Source organism: the organism of the source record quoted next, unplaced genomic scaffold (assembly GCF_019419815.1).
Source record: "Pyrus x bretschneideri cultivar Hongxiangsu unplaced genomic scaffold, Pyrus_bretschneideri_v1 Contig4, whole genome shotgun sequence".
Lineage (NCBI taxonomy): Eukaryota > Viridiplantae > Streptophyta > Magnoliopsida > Rosales > Rosaceae > Pyrus > Pyrus x bretschneideri.
The window spans coordinates 4,933,100-4,952,335 of NW_025999723.1; the positions used below are offsets into that span (position 1 = coordinate 4,933,100).

General features: G+C 37.8%; 4 protein-coding genes across 4 annotated transcripts; 3 read left to right on the forward strand and 1 right to left on the reverse strand.

Annotated features, from left to right (window-relative positions):
• The first annotated feature begins 4,977 nt into the window (after window positions 1-4,977).
• Window positions 4,978-5,673, forward strand: LOC103958691 (uncharacterized protein At5g39865). Its single transcript, XM_009370995.3, has one exon. The coding sequence runs from the start codon at window positions 4,978-4,980 to the stop codon at window positions 5,671-5,673; it is 696 nt and encodes a 231-aa protein (XP_009369270.1).
• Window positions 5,674-9,535: 3,862 nt separating this feature from the next.
• LOC103958690 (non-classical arabinogalactan protein 30) lies at window positions 9,536-10,262 on the forward strand. The gene is given in 2 exon segments (XM_009370994.2): window positions 9,536-9,970; window positions 9,973-10,262. Coding segments are annotated over 2 exon segments (528 nt in total). The 5' UTR covers window positions 9,536-9,555; the 3' UTR covers window positions 10,086-10,262.
• A 182-nt stretch (window positions 10,263-10,444) lies between these two features.
• LOC103958641 (probable inactive serine/threonine-protein kinase bub1) lies at window positions 10,445-13,084 on the reverse strand. The gene is given in 7 exon segments (XM_048565658.1): window positions 10,445-10,813; window positions 10,816-11,117; window positions 11,158-11,519; window positions 11,772-11,856; window positions 12,404-12,561; window positions 12,725-12,869; window positions 12,955-13,084. Coding segments are annotated over 7 exon segments (1,341 nt in total). The 5' UTR covers window positions 13,038-13,084; the 3' UTR covers window positions 10,445-10,607.
• Window positions 13,085-13,737: 653 nt separating this feature from the next.
• LOC103958640 (sorting and assembly machinery component 50 homolog A) lies at window positions 13,738-17,761 on the forward strand. The gene is made up of 4 exons (XM_048565526.1): window positions 13,738-14,442; window positions 14,918-15,403; window positions 16,362-16,874; window positions 17,354-17,761. The coding sequence occupies exons 1-4, from the start codon at window positions 13,906-13,908 to the stop codon at window positions 17,435-17,437; spliced, it is 1,620 nt and encodes a 539-aa protein (XP_048421483.1). The 5' UTR covers window positions 13,738-13,905; the 3' UTR covers window positions 17,438-17,761.
• Window positions 17,762-19,236: the final 1,475 nt, after the last annotated feature.

The following is a 19,236-nucleotide window of genomic DNA, read 5'->3' on the forward strand; positions in this document are numbered from 1 at the left end:
ATATTAATTCACACATTTTACATTTTTCACATGCCTAAAATACCCCCATTACATACTTGATGTAGACAATTAATTGTAAGGAAATAGTAAATGATTTTGCAACAAGAAAGAAAAAGACATTAATGTTAAAAATTTATTGCATATTAATTTTTTAGAAAGGTATTGAATTTTCATAAAAATATTCGATTCAGTTTTTTCACCCTACTCTTGAATACTTTTGAATTTATCCTTTTTTTATTAATATATTAGAACATTGTATTTCATTATGTACATGCACCTTAATTTACCTACGAAATTATACCATGGGTGTAATTCGATGTATATTAAGAAGAAATGTAGTTCGATGTATATTAAAAAGAAGAAATAATTTACCTATATTAAAAAGAAATGTAGTTTGATGTATAGTATTAAAAATACTATATTACACCCATGTTTATACAACAATAAAACGTGCCTAACATATCTAACAATACATGAAAAATAATTTACCTACAAGTTAGAGAAATGTTATTTGGTTGGGTTTAGTATAAATTTTTTTAATAATTGGAAAAATTAAATATAGCTAGGTGTAGTGTAATTTTTTTTTATATAATTAGAACAAATTAATTTACCTACCTACTCTTTGAAATGTTCATTTCCAATGATGCAAAATGTTCATTACCAAACTTCAAATTAATTTCCAATAATTTACCTACAACAATTATACCGTGGGTGTAATGTAACATCTTTCTTTACAATGATACAAAATATTGTATGTACCAACAACAAAACTTGCCTAACATAAGTACTTGTACATGGAAAATAATTTACCTATAACAAAAGAAATGCAGTTTGATGTATAAAATCAACAATATTATGTTCCACTCATGTTTATACAACAACAAAACGTGTCTAACATATATAACAATACATAGAAAATAATTTATCTACAAGTTAGAGGAATGTTATTTGATTCAAAATATATAATATAGGTGGTTTTTTTTTTTAATAATTGGAACAACTATTTACTACAATTAATATGATAAATTGCTACAAAATATTCCACGAAAGAAAAAACTACTTTTCTAGTTTGACATAGATATGGTTAACAAACACTTTTTTCATTTTATTTCACTTTTCTTACTACTTATTGGCATAATTTAGGAAAAAAGGATCTAAAGTAGAGTGGCGAGTGTAAATGAATGTATTAATAGGTCAAAGTGTTCCTAGGTTTGCAATTTAAATTGGGTAAACGGGATCTTTAAGATAGATAGTTAAGTAAGAAAAATCCTTGATATATTCTGACGCCGTCGTAGTCCCTGACAAGTGACGACGTGGTGTAAGAGCAAGGGCCCACGAAGGCGACCTTGAGCTTGATTTCGTGAGTGGACCCGTGGGGAAATGAGGAGCTGAAGAACCAGTGGTTGATCGACTTGGAGTAAGTTGACTTGGTGGTGGGGAACTCGATGGTTTTGATGAGGAATCCGTCGGACGGCGAGCAAGGGTAGACGAGAGGTAGCTGGGCCTAGGGCTTGAGGATGACCTGGAAGGTGACGTGGGGAGAGAAGCGGGATTAAGCCGATGGGCGGTTTGACGAGGAACTTATGAGGGGAAGAGGTTTGGACCTTGAAGGCTACGGCGGCAGCGGCGCATAGGGAGGTCAGGCGCACGTTAGCGCAGCATTTGGAGTCGAGTGCGAAGTCGATACAAATTTCTTGCTCTAAAACCTGTATTAGTTTCTTATCCATCGGAATATGGACTGGACTAGATTGGACTGGAGAATGTGAGATTGTCCAATTGAAAGAGGAGGAGTTTGTGGGTGGAGCGTGGAGAGGGATGAGATTTACAATTGTGCTGTCGCGTACCAATTTGATATCACGTGATTATGTGGGTCCAACATCTAGAAGCCACGTCATTTGACTCACGGGGCTTTTGTCCTATCCCTGTCCCTTTTTGAAATTACCCATTTTGATATAAAAAAAAATTCATCGTTACTGTAATAAATGTGTTGTATTGTTTTTTTTTGGTCGAAAAAACACTCTATTAATGTAAGGGAAATTACAATGTGAAAGATGGGTTTAAATCCAAACAAAACACAAGGTCTTACATAAAACAAAGTAGAACATAAAAGATAAAACAGACCCAAGCAAAATAGAGCACCCACCCAAAACAGAAAGGGAGCCCATACACTATTAGGCCCGCAGGCAACAAAAGCAGAAAAGCAAAAAAAAACACCCAAATCTTCAGCATCCAAAAGACCGCCACCGCCGCTTCCACCCTGAAAAAATCGGTCGCCCCAAAGGAAAAAGAAAACCCGAGCCATAAACTAGATCTGAGAGTATTGTGCAAAACCCATCCACAAAGAAACAAAGCCTTAACATCCTCACCTGCAAGGAAGGTCACAAAACGTAACAGGATGAGAGGGAGGGCAAATGGGGTGTGTAAAACAACCATATTCTAATGTGAATTGTTCCACATTTCGCCCAATTTTTTCGGCAAGCCGGTTTGACAGTGGGCTAGGAGGGTTAGGGTCTTATGTCAAAATAGAGCCCAAAACTCCAAGACCTAAATCATGATTATGAGTTGGAAAATAAGAGTGGAAGCAAGATGAAGGATGGAAAAATGAGTGCAAAGGCGAGGGGAAAAGGGGTAGGCAATGAGCAGCTTATGGATGAGAAGTAGGGAGAGATCCGAGACAAAGGCTTAGAGATTTGAGCGACATTGATCTCCAAAAAGGCATGCCAAGGACCCACAAACCGACGGAGCCGATTTTGGAGCGATGGGAGCCAAAAGAGGGTGGGAGAAAGGAAGAAAGAAGGAAACGAAAGCAAGAAAGACGGCTATGGAGGGTGGGGAAGAGGTTGGAAGGAGGAGAAGAGAAGGTGCCGCCAGCCCAAGCTATAGCAAGGGCCAGTGGCGCCATTGAAGCTAGGGTTTGGTGCTCTTTCAAAGAGAGGTTAGTTTGGTGCCCTTTATTGCTCGTTTTTCCTTTTGAAATGGAGAATTAAGAAAATCGAATTGATTGTAGCTTTTTAGAGGTTTTTCACAAATGTGTTGTATTGTTATTTATAGGATTAATAGAAGTTCCAGACCCATTAAGGTCTCTTATCTTATATAATCATGGGTTATATGATTATTTGCATGTGGTTTTACTTTTTGTCCAAATATTTTCAAATTTAATATCTCAATATATGTAAGTAAATAAGAAGTAACATTTTTAATGAGATGGCGCCATTACTCATTAGACAAATAAGTAAAAATAACCTTTACTTGTGCAAAAGACATTTTTTGAATTACGACGCGCTACATGATACTTACACATTTTATTACGGGCAGTCGGCATTACGTGACACACCCCAACCGAAATCAAGGCGTGCTGGCCATCACGGGAGTGTATAGTATGGGTGTATGTGTGTGTGTCCTGTATAGTTAGCCCCCCAAAAACAAATAAACAACACCCCAAAATGGCAAATACCCACCAAGGGCAAAATCCTCATTTCACACCTACGGTACAAATAATTCGGGACAGGCTATCATACTACGCGCCCCCTAAAAATCTTTTATGTGTGTCCAAAGTCCAAACCACATGTTTGGCAAGCGTCTCATTTTTTAATTAATGAATCAATTTTTCTTACAAAAAGTATGAAACAATCTTGTTGCATTGTGAGAAGGTTTGAACTAAATGAATAATATTAGATCATGCTAGAAGAAATCCATGGATATTCCACGTAATAGTGAGATACTAATTTTTTTTAAAAAAAAATTTATGCAAAAAAAAAAAAAAAAAGAACATTGTTTTCATGATGAAATTACCCCCTGCATTATTTTGGGCTGCTTTTGAACTTTTTTGTTTGGGGGGCATTTATGTCCAAATTTTTTTGGGTGAAACCTAAAAGATTTTCAATGAGAAGATGCCATAAGATAAGATAAATAAGAGCAATGCTTGAGTCAGTCCGTCCACATGCAAGTGCGCGAGCGGGTAAGGATATGTTATTGCATCTAGATTTTAAAATAATGGATGAAGGACCTTTGTGACTCTCTAATAATAGAAAACTCGCATGATTATGAATTGTATAACTCACAATTATTTTGTATGGATTTCATACCTTTTACGTGAAAGTTCAGCGCATTGCACCGGACTCATAAAAGTTGTATAACTAAGCTTTTTTCGAAATGAATTAATTGGTTAACAAAATTTTATTGTTTTAAAATCATAGATTTTCTTTAAATACAACGAGGAAAAATAAATGTGTGTTAAATTTTTTATTTATGAGATTCAAACATATTACCTCTCACTTACAAGTGAAAATAAATATCAATAGATGGTGTATTAATATTCAACTATTGGTACGAAAAAAATTATATTGAGTCCACACATTTTCCCGTGAACAAATGAAGACATATATATGATATGCATGAAGACAAAAAACACATTTGTTATAACTTTAAATTACATATGTATTTAAAGCTCAAAAACGGTTGTATTGGGTGCATGCACATACTTTGGCCAAACTGGCAAAATACAACTCATACCGTAATTGAAAATACGAAATATAGAGCAAATGACGCCTAAAACTACGATGTTCCTATCTCTTTTATCTTTTAATTTAGTGACATTTCTTTTTCGACATTAGAAGTATTTCAATAAAAAAAAATTCAAAATTCATGTTCTAGTACCAATAACTAGTACACACAATGATTAATTACTCAATACACTAGACACAGTGTACTTAGCTGTAAAAACGAATGTTTGACCCAATCTGGAATTACGTTGACATTATTTAATTTTGTTGAACAAAAAAATGTTTTGAAATTCCAAAAAGATATCCTTTCTTCTTATCTAGGACTAGGACCAATACTTAACGTCAGATACCTAATTAGGCACCAAAATTCCTATCGTGATTTGCATAAATAACCCTCAATGGAGACCCACCAAAGACTCGCTAGTCACTAGAGCACCCTAATCCCTCTCTCTCTCTCTCTCTCTCTCTACCCATCATGTGGTCACCATGGCTGAAATCACCGAGCAGGGTGCACACAAACAAACCAGCGCGGTCACAGAGGAGCTTTTCCTGCTCATCCTTCAAAGACATCCAAAACCTCTGCAAACCCGAACCCGAATCCGAGGTCCTAAGCCCGCGGAGCGCTTCCATTTTGCACCGGGTCAAAATATCCACCTCAGTCCTTCGCTTGTGGGCCCACCGAAACGCGACTCCACCAGACGCCGACCAGCGCGTGGTAATCTACTACACCAGCCTCCGCGTCGTCCGCAGGACCTTCGAGGACTGCAAAGCCGTCCGATCCATTCTCCGCGGATTTCGCGTCCCCATCGACGAGCGAGATCTGTCTATGGACGGGAAGTTCCTGGACGAGCTGCAGGTGATTACAGGGAACAAGACCCTGACTCTGCCGATGGTTTTCATTGGCGGGCTCTTCATTGGTGGGGCCGAGGAGGTCATACAGCTCCACGACAGAGGAGAATTGAAGAGGCTGATCGAACGGCTACCAGTGGTAGACTCCAGAGCGTGCGATTTGTGTGGAGGGCTGAGATTTGTTCTCTGTCAGACGTGTGATGGGAGCCATAAGGTCTATTTTGAGAAGATTGGGTTTAAACCTTGTACCGCATGCAACGTCAACGGTCTGATTATGTGCCCTTCGTGTGCTCCGGTGCGGCGGCGCCACAGAGAATTCTAGATTTTAATTTTGCCCCATTCGATTAATTAAGTGAACTGAAAAAAAAAAAATAGAACACAGTTTGCGTTTTTTTTTGGGTGTTAATTTGCTTAGTTTTGGGGGAATATGAATGTGATGATTAATTGAACTTATAATTTTTATTCTATCTAGCTAATTAAGTTGGAATTTTGTTATTTTTTGAGGAACATCGAATTGTCCTATTCGATTTTTTGTTGAATGAAATTCTCTTTATTTCATGCAAGAACAACTACAACCGAATGTTGTCTTATTAAATAAGGTCAGCTGTATGAATCATAGAATGTTGATGCGCTCAATTTGCACTAAGACTTCCGTTAACTCTAAGTACTTCATATTTTTTCTTAAAGTTTATTTCCATGTTTTCTTAAGTTTTCCAAAGCCTTCATCTCATAGTTTCATCTTCAATCGGAGTATATGTAGATCTTCGATTCATGTGTCCAAACTAATTTAACTGATTTTCTCTTATCTTATCTTCAATTGCGACCACTCATATGTTACTTTAAATATCTTTAATGAAATATTATCATCTCCGCTACACTCATTGTTGCTTTTTGACCGTTCAACATTCCATATTATAAAAAAATTGTTGATTATATTACCCTTCTATAAAGTCAATTTCTTTTATGCACGAAATTAAATTTTGTAAGAAAAAGGTTTGAATTTGTTGCTTTTGTCGGAATTCCTATTTTTCCAATGTAAACGGGTAGTGAATTGCCTTCAAATTAAAGTGAAAAAAAAATATCAACATTGTACAAGAAGTTGTAAGTTTGATTCATTCCTCTCCTCTCCAATATTGCTTCTTTAATCTCTTCATTTCAAAGACATCTTTTGTGTGCAAATCAAAAGCGCGTGAGTGCGTAGCAAGATGATAGTGTCTAGAATTAAAAAAAGCGTTGGTGCGTCATTTAGTACTACAGTTTAGTGATATTCATCTTCACTTGTAAGTGAGAGGTCTTAAGTTCGATTATCTCCAAAGACGAATTTGAACCACATTATTGTTTACCCATTGTAAGACTAAACCAAATTTTTTCTTTTATATAGACAATATCGTTTGTTAAAAAAAAAAAAAAAAAACAAGCAACATTGGTGTGGTCAAAATTGGATTTTTAAGTCAATGAATGAAGACATTGGATAAATAAGGTAAAATGAGGCTATATTGTGTTCGGTAAGATACGCAATTCATATATTACCAAAACTGCACCGAACCGTTTCGGACTTTTAAAAAATCATCCAAATTATCCTTTTTTGGAAATCCTACCAACTACCAAAGTGTTTAGTAATTATCTTTTCTTTTTCATTTCTTAATTTTCTAACATACTCGATATGTTTTAAAATATTACACAACTTAATATTATTTACACACATAAAACATATTACGTCATTCCCTAATACAGGTGGATCCTGTAAATAATGATATAATCACAACAATTATCAAAAAGTTTGTCAACTCAATTTTGTATCTAATTAGAACCTTCTCTATCTATAATGCATGATATCTAATGCTAGTGAAAACCTGCCGAGCACTTGGACTAGAGAATGCGACTGAGAAGCGCAATGACTGAAAGCATTTTTAGAGAATATTTTTGGGTTCTAAAAATATTTAAAGTGATTTTTTGCAAGAAGCACTAGTTGTGTGTTTCTTGTAGAAAATATTTTAAGTGGTTTTCCAAGATTAACTTGACTTTTTACTTAAGATTGGTTCAAAATACATTTTCACAAAAAGTGTCTTCATCCATTTTAAAAACTATTTCGGACAAGCTCTTAGCTACTCGAACGAGACAACTGAAGCTGAAAAAAAAAAAAGAATCATCTGGCATACACATTTCAAGTGTCATCTTGTTTGGAATTTCAGTAAATTTTCCTATAAAAGAATGAGAAATTAGGTTTAAAATCTTATTCATTTTCAATTTTTTTTATCAAGGTCCTTAGGTTGTAATAAATGTCATTAATTATTTCTAAATATATTCATTTAGTGTTAGAAATGTTACATTTGATATATTTATATTTATGGCTAAATTTTTTATCATATATTTTTATTTTTATTTTGCACCCATTTTTAATTTGCAACCTTTTTTTCTTTTTTTAATTTTTACCAATTTTGTTTTTAGTTTCATTTGTACCCATATATTAATTTCTTTTTATGCCCATATTTTTAAAGTTTTATTTGTATTTGTACCCATTTTTAATTTTGCTAAATGTACCCATGCTAATTATGTCACATCCCGGCCCGGGCCCCCACCACAACCTGAGCCCGCTCCACTACCGTAGCACGATATTGTCCGCTTTGGGCTTACCATTCCCTCACGGTTTTGTTTTTGGGAACTCACGAGCAACTTCCCAGTGGGTCACCCATCATGGGATTGCTCTAGCTCCCTTCTTGCTTAACTTCGGAGTTCCTATGTAACCCGAAGCCAGTGAACTCCCAAAATGCCTCGTACTAGGTAGGGATAGAAATATACATTTAAGGATCACTCCCCTGGGTGATGTGGGATGTCACAATCCACCCCCTTAAGGGCCCGACGTCCTCGTCAGCACACCACGACCAAGGTTAAGCTCTGATGCCAAATTGTCACATCCCGGCCCGGGCCAGATCACTTCCCGGGCTCGACTCCACCACCGTATCACGATATTGTCCGCTTTGGGCTTACCATTCCCTCACGGTTTTGTTTTTGGGAACTCACGAACAACTTCCCAGTGGGTCACCCATCATGGGATTGCTCTAGCTCCCTTCTCGCTTAACTTCGGAGTTCCTACGGAACTCGAAGCCAGTGAGCTCCCAAAAGGCCTCGTACCAGGTAGGGATAGGAATATACATTTAAGGATCACTCCCCTGGGTGATGTGGGATTTCACAAATTATATGTATTTATTTTATGTTTTAAAATATATCAATAGTTTTTTTTAAAAATATGTTGGTAATTATGTGGTTACATTATTTTCTTGCTATAATTTTGTGAAGAACAATATTACTAATATTTATTTTTAAGTATTTATTATATTTTTAAAATATTTTAGAATTTGTTTAAATTTCATAATATGTGGGACATTAAATCATAAATGCGTGAATTAAATCTCATTGAATGATGTTAAGGACCTCGATAAAAATATTTAAACAAACAAGGTTTCAGTCTAACAATTAAGTTGATTAGGGATCGAAACCAAAATGACCCTAAAAAGAATTATACATGAACAAAGCTAGAATTGAACTTTTAACCAAAAAAAATGAAATTCTCAATGGGTTAAATCAATTAAATTACGATTTATTATTAATTTAGGATCCTTTCATATCCATTTTAATTAAAATTTTGTATGAAGTTGAGATTTTAATGTATTTAATATGGTTGTACTTATTAATTTAGGATCCTTTCATCTCCATTTTAATCAAAAATTTGTATGAAGTTGAGATTTTAATGTATTTAATATGGTTGTACTTATTAATTTAGGATCCTTTCAGATCCATTTTAATTAAAATTTTGTATAAAGTTGAGATTTTAATGTATTTAATATGGTTGTACTCCTCATCAAGCTAGAAACGTTCTTTTGTATGATTCTATAATTCTCCGGTGTTACTGAGCCTTCTCATTAAATTAAATACATTTTTACCTAAAAAAAAAGTTTAATACCCAAATAAGAAACCATAGAAATAGGAATGATTTATTATTGGGCTAATGGCCTTCGCGTAGTGGCGGTTGGCATGTAACTTAGTAGCTCGCACGTCCGACAAGATTAGCTTGTGTCGTCAAATATACCATATAAACCAATAACCTATAAATACCATCCCATCCAATCACTCTTCATGCAACCCAGCTTTTCTGCTAAGCACTTTTAAAATAAGCTCCTGCAGTCCTTTCCCTAACCCCCAAGAAATGGCAAGGAGGAGCTTCATAATCTTCATCTCCTCCCTCCTCCTCATCTCCCTCTCCTTCCCATCCGCAACCGCCAGCGACTACTCCCTGGAAACCCCCGAGCAAACGGAGAAAGTGGTGGTGGAAGGCGTGGTGTACTGCCAGAGCTGTGACCGCTACGGAACATCGTCCTTGGCCGGGGCCGAGCCCATTCCTTCGGCGAAAATCAGCGTCATCTGCAAGAATCACAAGGGCCAAGTCAGCTTCTACAAGTCTTTTGTGGCGGACGTTAAGGGCTACTTCTACGCACAGCTTGAAGGGTTTAAAGTTGGACAACATCTTTTGGACCATCCACTCCATGGATGCAAGGTGAAGCTTGTTTCTTCTCCCCTGGCAAAGTGCAGTGAGCTCACCAATGTGAATTACGGGCTCTATGGGCCCCGCTTCGTTACGAGGACAAGAGGTTGTGGGGGAGGAACTATGAGGCTGTTGTGTATGCTGCCGGGCCTCTGGCTTTCCGTCCTTCTTATTGCCCTACTACTCACTCTTGATTCGGAACACCGGGTTTTCGCTGATTAATTTTCATCCTAAAGTTAACCTTTGCTACTTCTGTTTTCCATTTTTTTTCAATTTGTTTTGAAAATGTTACGGTGTCCGAAAATTTGTTTTATTTCTTGAATAAACTGGTTTTGTACTGCAAAGTGATGAAATGACATGTTTCATTTATTTCTTTATCCGTTCTTTGTAAGATAAACTATGGGATGCGGGAAAGTTAAAGCACCCTGACAGGGAGAGATTGACTTAAGATATTGTCATCGTGGCTTCCTAGATTTCCTAAGTGCCAGAAAGTTATCGTTTTTTGGGTTCTGTAGAAAATAGGGGACAAAATTCATGATTGTAGGCACAAATAGGTCAAACTAAAATTGGAAACTAGGATAGCACAAATCCGTTTACTTCAAGATTTCCAAAATTCAAGTACAATGGATGAATGGGGAAGTAACACAGCTCAATACATTCGCTACAACAAACCCGAAAATCTGCAGCACGCACACACATAGCAGTTGGAATTCTTCCTAGAAGTCCAGGGGCATTCCAAACATCTTATTGATCTCATCCATGGCCTCCTTTGTTGTTACAGTGGCCTCAAACAAATCTGAATCTCTTGATCTCTGCGGTAAATCAGGCATTTTCTGCTCTTGCTTTTGGTTCAAGTTATCATCAGGAAGTATAGAAAACCCACCAAAATCTTCTTTCCTATCAAGTCCTCTTTCCTGCTTTTCACTCTCCTCTTTCTTACAAATTCCATTGGCTTCCCAAACATGTTGTTGATATCATCCATGGCTTCCTTTAGGTTGATTGTAGGGTCAACCAAACCATGGTGGCAGGCATTTTCCACCTCCTCTGGCTCATCTGAAATGGTGGCCCCAACAAACCTACAAACCATTGTATCCTCCCTGAACCTCGGTCGAGATGAGCCTCCAACATCCAAATCACCGGAACTTTCACCTGGAAAATCTTTTGGATTTGGAAACACGAATACATTTCCATGTGAAGCAGGTGAGGTAGAATCATCTGTCGGGTTTCCGACATCACTCTGATCAGGGCTATCTTTGTCGTCAGTTATCATCATCGATGAAAATGTTTAAAGGTTCTTGGTGAGACTGGTGGGTAGCAGTTCTACTCAATTCTCCCTTATTATTATCTGATTTCCTCCCTCCATTATCTAAGTTGTCATCAACAAATACTTGGAATCCACTGTCCACAGTATTGTTCTTCGGTTGGGATTGTCGAGATCTTCTGCTAATGGGAGCCGTCTCTATAGGCTCTCGAAACATGTCATTGATGGCGCTCATGGCCTCTTTCATGTTTATAGTAGGATCCACCAATCCATGGTGACACGCATCTTCCGCTTCAGACTTTCCAACAATGGCAGTGTCTACAAACTTCACCACAACTGTATCATCGCCGCCAAACATTTTCGGTTCCTCTGACCCTCTTCCAGAAGTCACTTGATGCTCACTTCTACACGGATCATGTTGGGATTCTATAGGCCCTGGGGCCGATCCTGCAGGCATTTTCTTTGTTCCTTTCTCCATTTGGAGGGATAGTCCTATCTGACAGAGGCCTTTTCAAGGTCCTCTTTTCCTGGCAATGCATAACAGTTTTCTACAGTTAAAAGGAGTGCTAACAACACAAACTACAATCCCTATACACCAACAAGAAGATTAATAAACTACCTGGTTTCTGTGTCTCCTGTGTCTCTCCATTCGTTGAAGGAACTGCTCGTACGACTTCTCTAACGCTCCAATGGGCTCTGCAAGGCTGTTCGGAAGTTAATAAGATGTAATGTAGCAGCAGTTCAATTTTCAGAAATGTACATACACAGAAACCCTTATAGTAGCTATTGCAATTTTAAGAGCTTGTTGTCCAATTCAAACCATTACATCAAAGAAGGCAACTGATTTACAAAAAGGCACTATATCCATGTTCAACAAACTGGGAAAAGAAAATGTGTCCAGTTTCATTGATAACGTACTTTAGCTCGATACACTAAACTTTGATACAAACAATTTTGGAAGAGGGCAATTGAAGGCAAGACCTCTGATGCAAGGTTAAACGCTCTTAACTGCTTAAGTTACAAGTCCCCTCACTCCACTAGAGGTTGGAGCATTCAAATTACTGCCACATATAGCCCGAATCCAGACTTGTACAATACTTATGAATAGATTGGCATCTAACCTACATATTAGCTAAACAACATATCCAAGCTAGCAACACTTACGAATTCGGTACAAGGTTTGTTTCCCCTATATGTTGATAGCACCACTAGACATTCAATGAAAACAAATGCTGAAGTCTGAACACTTACTTTTGCACTCCCAAGTGGTACATCTTCTCAGCTTCCTCAAATTTCTTGTTCTTTTCATAGTAGAGAGCATATGCCTGGTAGAACAAAGAGTGCTTTGTCCCGATTTGATTCGCCTCCATTGTTCTCAACAGAGCTCTCGGATCATCGACAAAATCCATCTACTCCACAAAACAAACATAAAGAATTGGAAAACCCCAAATCGAACCCATTACACTTCTCTCCCTCAATTTTCCCAGTAACAAAACAGTTTCTAAGAATCAGTAAAAATCCAAAATTCCCAGAAGAAACTCGCAATCACAAAGAAAGGGGTAGGAAAGTTACCAACTTTAACCAAACTCGAATGTAGCGCAAATCATTTCGGTATCGTCGATCGGACTCGAACGTCTGCGCACACTTCTGCAAGAAGCGAGGAAGCTTCTCCTTCAGAGTGTGAGGCGGGAGTGAGTCGTTCATTTTTCGAATCCCTCTGCAACCACAATGTGAAATCGAATGGGTTAAACAGTAGAATAGTAACTGATAGCGAGGAAAAGATGGAGGTGGCGAGAGGGTACCTTAGCCATGGGAGAAGAGGGTCTTTGCCGGAGTAGGTTTTGACGTCGGAGATTAGGGAGGTGAAAAGATCGTTGTTCGACATGATGGTAGTGGTGGTGGAGGAGGCGGAGGAGGGAGGTTTTATTTGAATTTTTCAAATAAGGAGCTCTTACGGGCAAGGTCCCCGCAAATGGACCCGGGGAAAGCCCAGTCCTTAATTGGTTTTGGTGGGCTTGAGACTGAGGCCCAACTAAATAGAGTTGGACTTTGTGAGAGATATTTTGGAGTATTACGTTTACACTGCTGCCTGACACTCTTAATTTACGTCTTGTAATATGAGAACACGCTAAAGTTAATATTCTATTGATGTATGACATAGTATTAATGAATAGAAAGAGTATCACTTACAACATACGAATAATAAGGTAATGAAGCTTGACTCATATAATATACGATTGCGTAGGTGCTGATGGTGATTCACGCTATTAGAGTAATTGGTATTTGTTGAATGTCAAGTATGATTGAGGGTTTTTTTTTTTTTTTTATTTTTCCTAAGTAGTTTTCTCGGAAGGTTTTTTATCGAGCTCACATTACATTTTCTTTCAGTTTGCTGTTTTCTCTTTGAAAGTTAATGTATTTTATTTTTGAGATGGTTTTTGTAAAATATTTTATATTGCGTTTTATAACATTCAATTATATAATATGTCTTTTAATTAAGACGCAACTCTAATTTCAGAAATTATGAATCAATTTCTCAATTACTTTTCAATTAAAAAAAAATCATTTGAAGAATAAAACGTTACAAAAAAATTCCGAACCGCGAAAGCCCAACAGAAAGAGAGTAGGCCTCACACAATCACACCCACTGCTGCAAGTCACTGCCGAGTGGCCTTCAAAATTCATCAGCGCCGCCGCTCGTTTTGCCCCTTTTCCCAAACCGCCGCCTTCCGTCCTCCCTAATCTCTCTCCCTATGGAAAAATCCGACTCCGAAACTCAAAACCCTAAGGACGACCGCGACGAGGAACCTCCCTCCAATGTCAACGGCACAGTCGACGGCGACCCCGAACCCGACGAAATCGATGACGAAATCGACGAAGAGGAAGACGAAGACGACGACGAGGAGCCACCTCTGCCACGAAAGGCTCTCTCTCAGGAGGCGCGGTTGCGCGCGGAGAAGTCCAAGCTAGAGAACCTGGTCCAGCGGATGTCGACCGAGCGAGTCGATCTGAGGGTCCACGACGTTCTGATCAAGGGCAACACGAAGACGAAGGAGCATTTGATCGAGGCCGAGCTGGCGGGGATTAAGAAGGCCACCACCATGCAAGAGCTGCTCGAGGCCGCCGCAATTGCAAATGCGAAGCTTCAGCAGCTTGAAATATTCGATGCGGTTCGGATCACGCTCGATTCTGGCCCGCCGGAGCTGCCTGGAACTACCAATGTTATTGTGGAGGTCGTTGAAACTAAGAGCCCGATTTCTGGCGAAATCGGTGCTTACACGAAGCCGGCGGTACGTTTTTTGTTGCTATATGCTTCATATAATTGTATATATTGGTTTGGTTTGCTGAATTGGTGAGATTAGGGTTTAGTACGTAGAACTACCACAGACTGCGTGGTTGCTGAGAAATTGGAGGAAATGGAAATCTGGATGATATTAACTAGAGAGAGTTGAAATTAAATTCGTCCGCGTATGCTGTACACTTACTTGCATATATGGGCGTGAAATAGATGGCATGCGTTGTAAATTTTAAATCCCGCATCGATACCAATATACTGGTAAAACCTCTCTATATCTGCTGCTTCCAGTTTTTCTGTTCGAAGGATCATATGATATTATAATACTAGGAGGTGGTGATTAAGTGATGAATGCAAATGTGGGAGCTTAAAGCCATAATATGTTATGTTCTCTTGTTTTGTAAATGTGAACAGATGCATAAGCATGGTACCCATCATATGACTTACAGAGTTGTGTAATGTTTTTGTAGGCTAGGTCATGGACTGCTGAAGGAACACTTAAGTTCAAAAATTTGCTCGGATATGGGGATTTGTGGGATAGTTCTTTGGCATATGGGCCCAACCAAACGTCGGAGTTAAGTGCTGGTCTGTTTTTGCCCAGGTTCAAAGGGTTTGTAACTCCAGTGACGGCACGAGCATTCCTGCTTTCCCAAGATTGGGTGGAATTCTCTTCTTATAAAGAGCGCATGATGGGGCTCTCTCTTGGACTGATTTCATCAAAACACCATGATTTGGCATACAATCTGGGTTGGCGAACCCTAGCAGACCCATCACAATTGGCCTCAAGGTCAATAAGAAGGCAGCTCGGCCATGGATTACTTTCTTCAATCAAATACACATTTAAGAATGATAGGAGAAATTCACCTTTGAGGCCAACTCGAGGTTACTCATTTGTTTCAACAAGTCATATTGGTGGCATTGCACCTGATCATCGAAGCACGAGGTTTTTGCGTCAGGTTTAGTACACATTCTCTTCTTTGTTTTGATTCTGTTGATTACCAAGCCACTATCTGTCTGTAATTGAACTGGCATATGCGCTGCTATTTCACTTATATTTGGGTCATGGAGTTATTTTGGTCAAATGTTCAAAAAGATGGAATTATATTATCTGTATACTGTTGTTCTTGTCTCATATGTGACTATGGAAATTTTAGTTTCTTTTTGAGCCGAACTTAGGAGGGAAAAGGGAAAAAAAAAAATAATTTAATTTATATGTGTTGTTCATGTTAAATCTTTTGGTTGACACCTGCTTAAGAGATCTATAAATGTTATTAATCATACTTTCATGTTTAGATTATTAATGATAGAATGTTTCCCAGAATTGTCATTGCATACTGAGTTATTTCTAATATTTCTTATCTGGGTTGGTTCTTCTATTTCATATTCTTGAACGATGACCATGACTGCAGTCCTTTTTTTCTAGTAGGCCATCTTGGAAGAGCCCATGTTGAGGACTTAATACATTATTCAGATACAACCTGTTCATTTTCTTGTATATTACTGATACTCTTTGCTACTCATAATAGAAGCAGAACATGAAAAGAAAAACAACGAGACCATTCTATTCTCTACTGTGATTTATCTTTATATTTTGAAATTAAGAAACCCAATATTATCGTTTGCTAATTAGAGATTTCAAACTCTGACAATCTGTATTATGAAGCTTCTTTGTCCTGTAGTAAATTTGTGTGCATTGTTATGTTGCAGCTTGATTCAAGGTAGTGAAAAGTAGCAGCTTCTTAATGCCAATGGATATGTGGCCTTTTGCTTTAAGTCAGATGATTTATATTTAAGGCTAAATGTGGATAATGTAAAGAACCAATTTAAAGATTGATTTTGACCCCCTTTCTACTTATTCTCTAGACCTATTAGCTATTATGCTTATTAACTTTCTTCTCTTACTGTATGCTACAGGAGTTCGATCTTCGTTATGCGGTTCCATTAGGATTTTATCATGCTGCACTTAATTTTGGGATCTCCGCAGGAGTTATTTTTCCATGGGGGAGTGGATTCTTGAGCAAGCCCTCATCCCTTCCAGAGCGGTTCTTCCTGGGTGGTGATTTCTCTCCAGTTTGCACTGTTGGGGGCCCTACGACAGTGTGGGGATTCAAGACAAGGGGACTAGGCCCCACTGAACCAAGAAGGCATGTTGGAGATAATTCTAATGAGGAGAATTCAGAATCCCCTGGAAGAGATTCTGTTGGAGGAGATCTTGCTGTTTCTGCGTTTGCAGACATTTCATTTGATCTTCCACTTCGCTGGTTAAAACAACATGGAGTGCATGGTCATATTTTCGCAGGTGCAGGGAATCTGGCGAAATTGACGGAGAACGAATTCCGAAACTTTTCTGCCCCGAAGTTCCTTCAGTCATTTCGAAGTTCTGTGGGAGCAGGGATTGTTGTCCCTACCAAATTCTTCCGCCTAGAGGTTAGCTATTTAATCTGATTTTGATGTAAAAATTTGAGATAGGAAATTCATGGTACATATACTTCTTGCATCCGTGATTTGTATTGTATGGGATAGATTGGATGCAGTAACGGGCATAAGGATCCTCTTTCTTCAAAATGGGTTTTTCTTTCATGGTCTTATCTGCTTTTATACTGGGTGTCTGGGGAAAACAATCTAATTTTATTACATGGTGATTACGATTCAGGAATGCTTCTGAAATCTTTGGAAAATGGTTATATGATTAAATGGATCTTGTAAACAATCTGTTCTTGTTCAAGTCTCATCACAGTTAAACTCCTCTGAAGGGGATACATGTGATGCATGCCTGTTTTCATTTGTGTTTGTGTGTTGTTTTGCCCGAGTTCATGTATTTGCTTGGTTCCTAGTTTTTATTTGGTTGCCTGGTTAGCACGATCCCTATTGTCTCAGGGTTTAACAAGCTCGCTTTTTGTTGTCAGTGCAACTACTACTATATACTGAAGCAATTTGAGCATGACCGTGGGAAGACTGGCTTTCGCTTCAGCATCTCAGCTCCGTCATAGAATCTGGGAATTTTTTCTTCTTGTGATATTTGATGTCCGGCTAAACTTGAGGTGAGGTATCTGAGTTCTTTTTTCCTTTTGGATTGACAGCCCTGCCTATTTTCTGAGAATCTTAGTTCAGACAGAATTACAAGTTTTCCGTTTTGTACTTTCAACTTCTTAGACTAAGATTTGAGGAAGCATGGTGCTTTGATGATGCACATAAGAAGAAAAATAACATGAGATTTCCGGTGCTCGAACATATAAACACGGTGATTAAAACTGTTGAGAAAATCCTGAAATTGTCTATTTTTTCCAATGAATATTTTCATACTCATTTATTTCCCTCCGTATGTTAATCATATCTTCTTGCCCAAGTAAGTTGAATATAAATCTGCTATTGACCATTTAAGTCTTGTGTTACTTGTCACGATCTACGGAAACAATTTAGGACCAAATTTATGTTTCATCGCAGTGAAACCCTTTGGCCGGAGATTGAGCAACTCCCTTCTTTTTTTAACTTTTATAGGGGAATCAAACTCACAAATGCTCTACAATCCCCTTGCAACTTTCTCTTTTAGTTGATGTCATTTTATATGTGCATGTGGCAATTTTGTCTACACCCTTTCGGAAATTCCTCCGTCCGGATGATCTTGCTGTTGTGTTTTTGCTTTTTGGCTTGGTTAGGGTTTCCAGGTCATTTAGACGGAGAAATTTCCGAAATGGTGTACTTGAAATTTAGAATTTAGAAGAAAATATTTTAGTTCCCCCACACCACCCCCCCCAAAAAAAAAAAGGAATTTCAGAATTTAGATGACCAAAACAAAAAGACACCTTAAAGAGAATCGGGTAGGAGCACGACATTTGCCCTCCTCTCACACCAAATGACAAAGAAAACAGCCAATAAGAACACAAAACAGAAAAATTCCGAGGTTGATTGGAAAAAGGAGTCGCTGCAAGTTTGTTTGGGATTGCTTCTCTAGAAAGCACTTTCAAATATAAATGCACCCAATAAAATTGTTCCGTCGTGCAATCTGATATTTTTTCTTTTCTGATAGTTTTATTTCGGATTGAAGCGTGGTAGTCTCATTAGGAAAAATGGGCATGTATATATATGCTATACTATATGTTGGGTGCTTATAGTTTAATCGACTTTATTACCGTCTTTTGAATTGTTGAATATGAACTCGTTTGAAATTGTTTTTTTTTTAAATAACTAAAAACGATTTTGGTGAAACGTTTTTTAAATCAATTCTTAGGAAAAATTCAAATGGATCCTAGAAAAGTACTTAAAGTGTTTTTTGGAACTCAAAATCAGTTTCACCAAAAGAGACCTGTATCGTTTTATCTTTTCTTTTGTTTTCTTTTTTCAATTTCCTACCTTATATTATATTTTATTCCAATCTTAATATGGCTGAGAACGGTAATATTGCTTATGATAAAAATAAAAATAAACTTGAGCTATAAACTCTTTGGAATGTTACTCCACATTTCTGTCAAAGGATATATAATGTGTTACGTAATGGTGTGGTCAGAATTTTATAACAATGGGGTGATAATATTGGTGAAAAAAATTTCATTCGATTGTTTCATTAAGCTTTCTGGTGGGTACTTGGCGAGTTATGCCACGTTGTGTTGATTCCTGTCGAGTGAGGTATTTTATGGAACACTTGTTGCGGACCATAGGGTCTCACACAAGAAATAGTAGAAGAAAGAACAGAAACTACAAATAACTATACTAGGATTCCACAAAAAAAAGTAGTCAATCGCAATTTAGTGTTTTCACTCATTTTTTTAGTTTGTTGCAATTATGTACATCC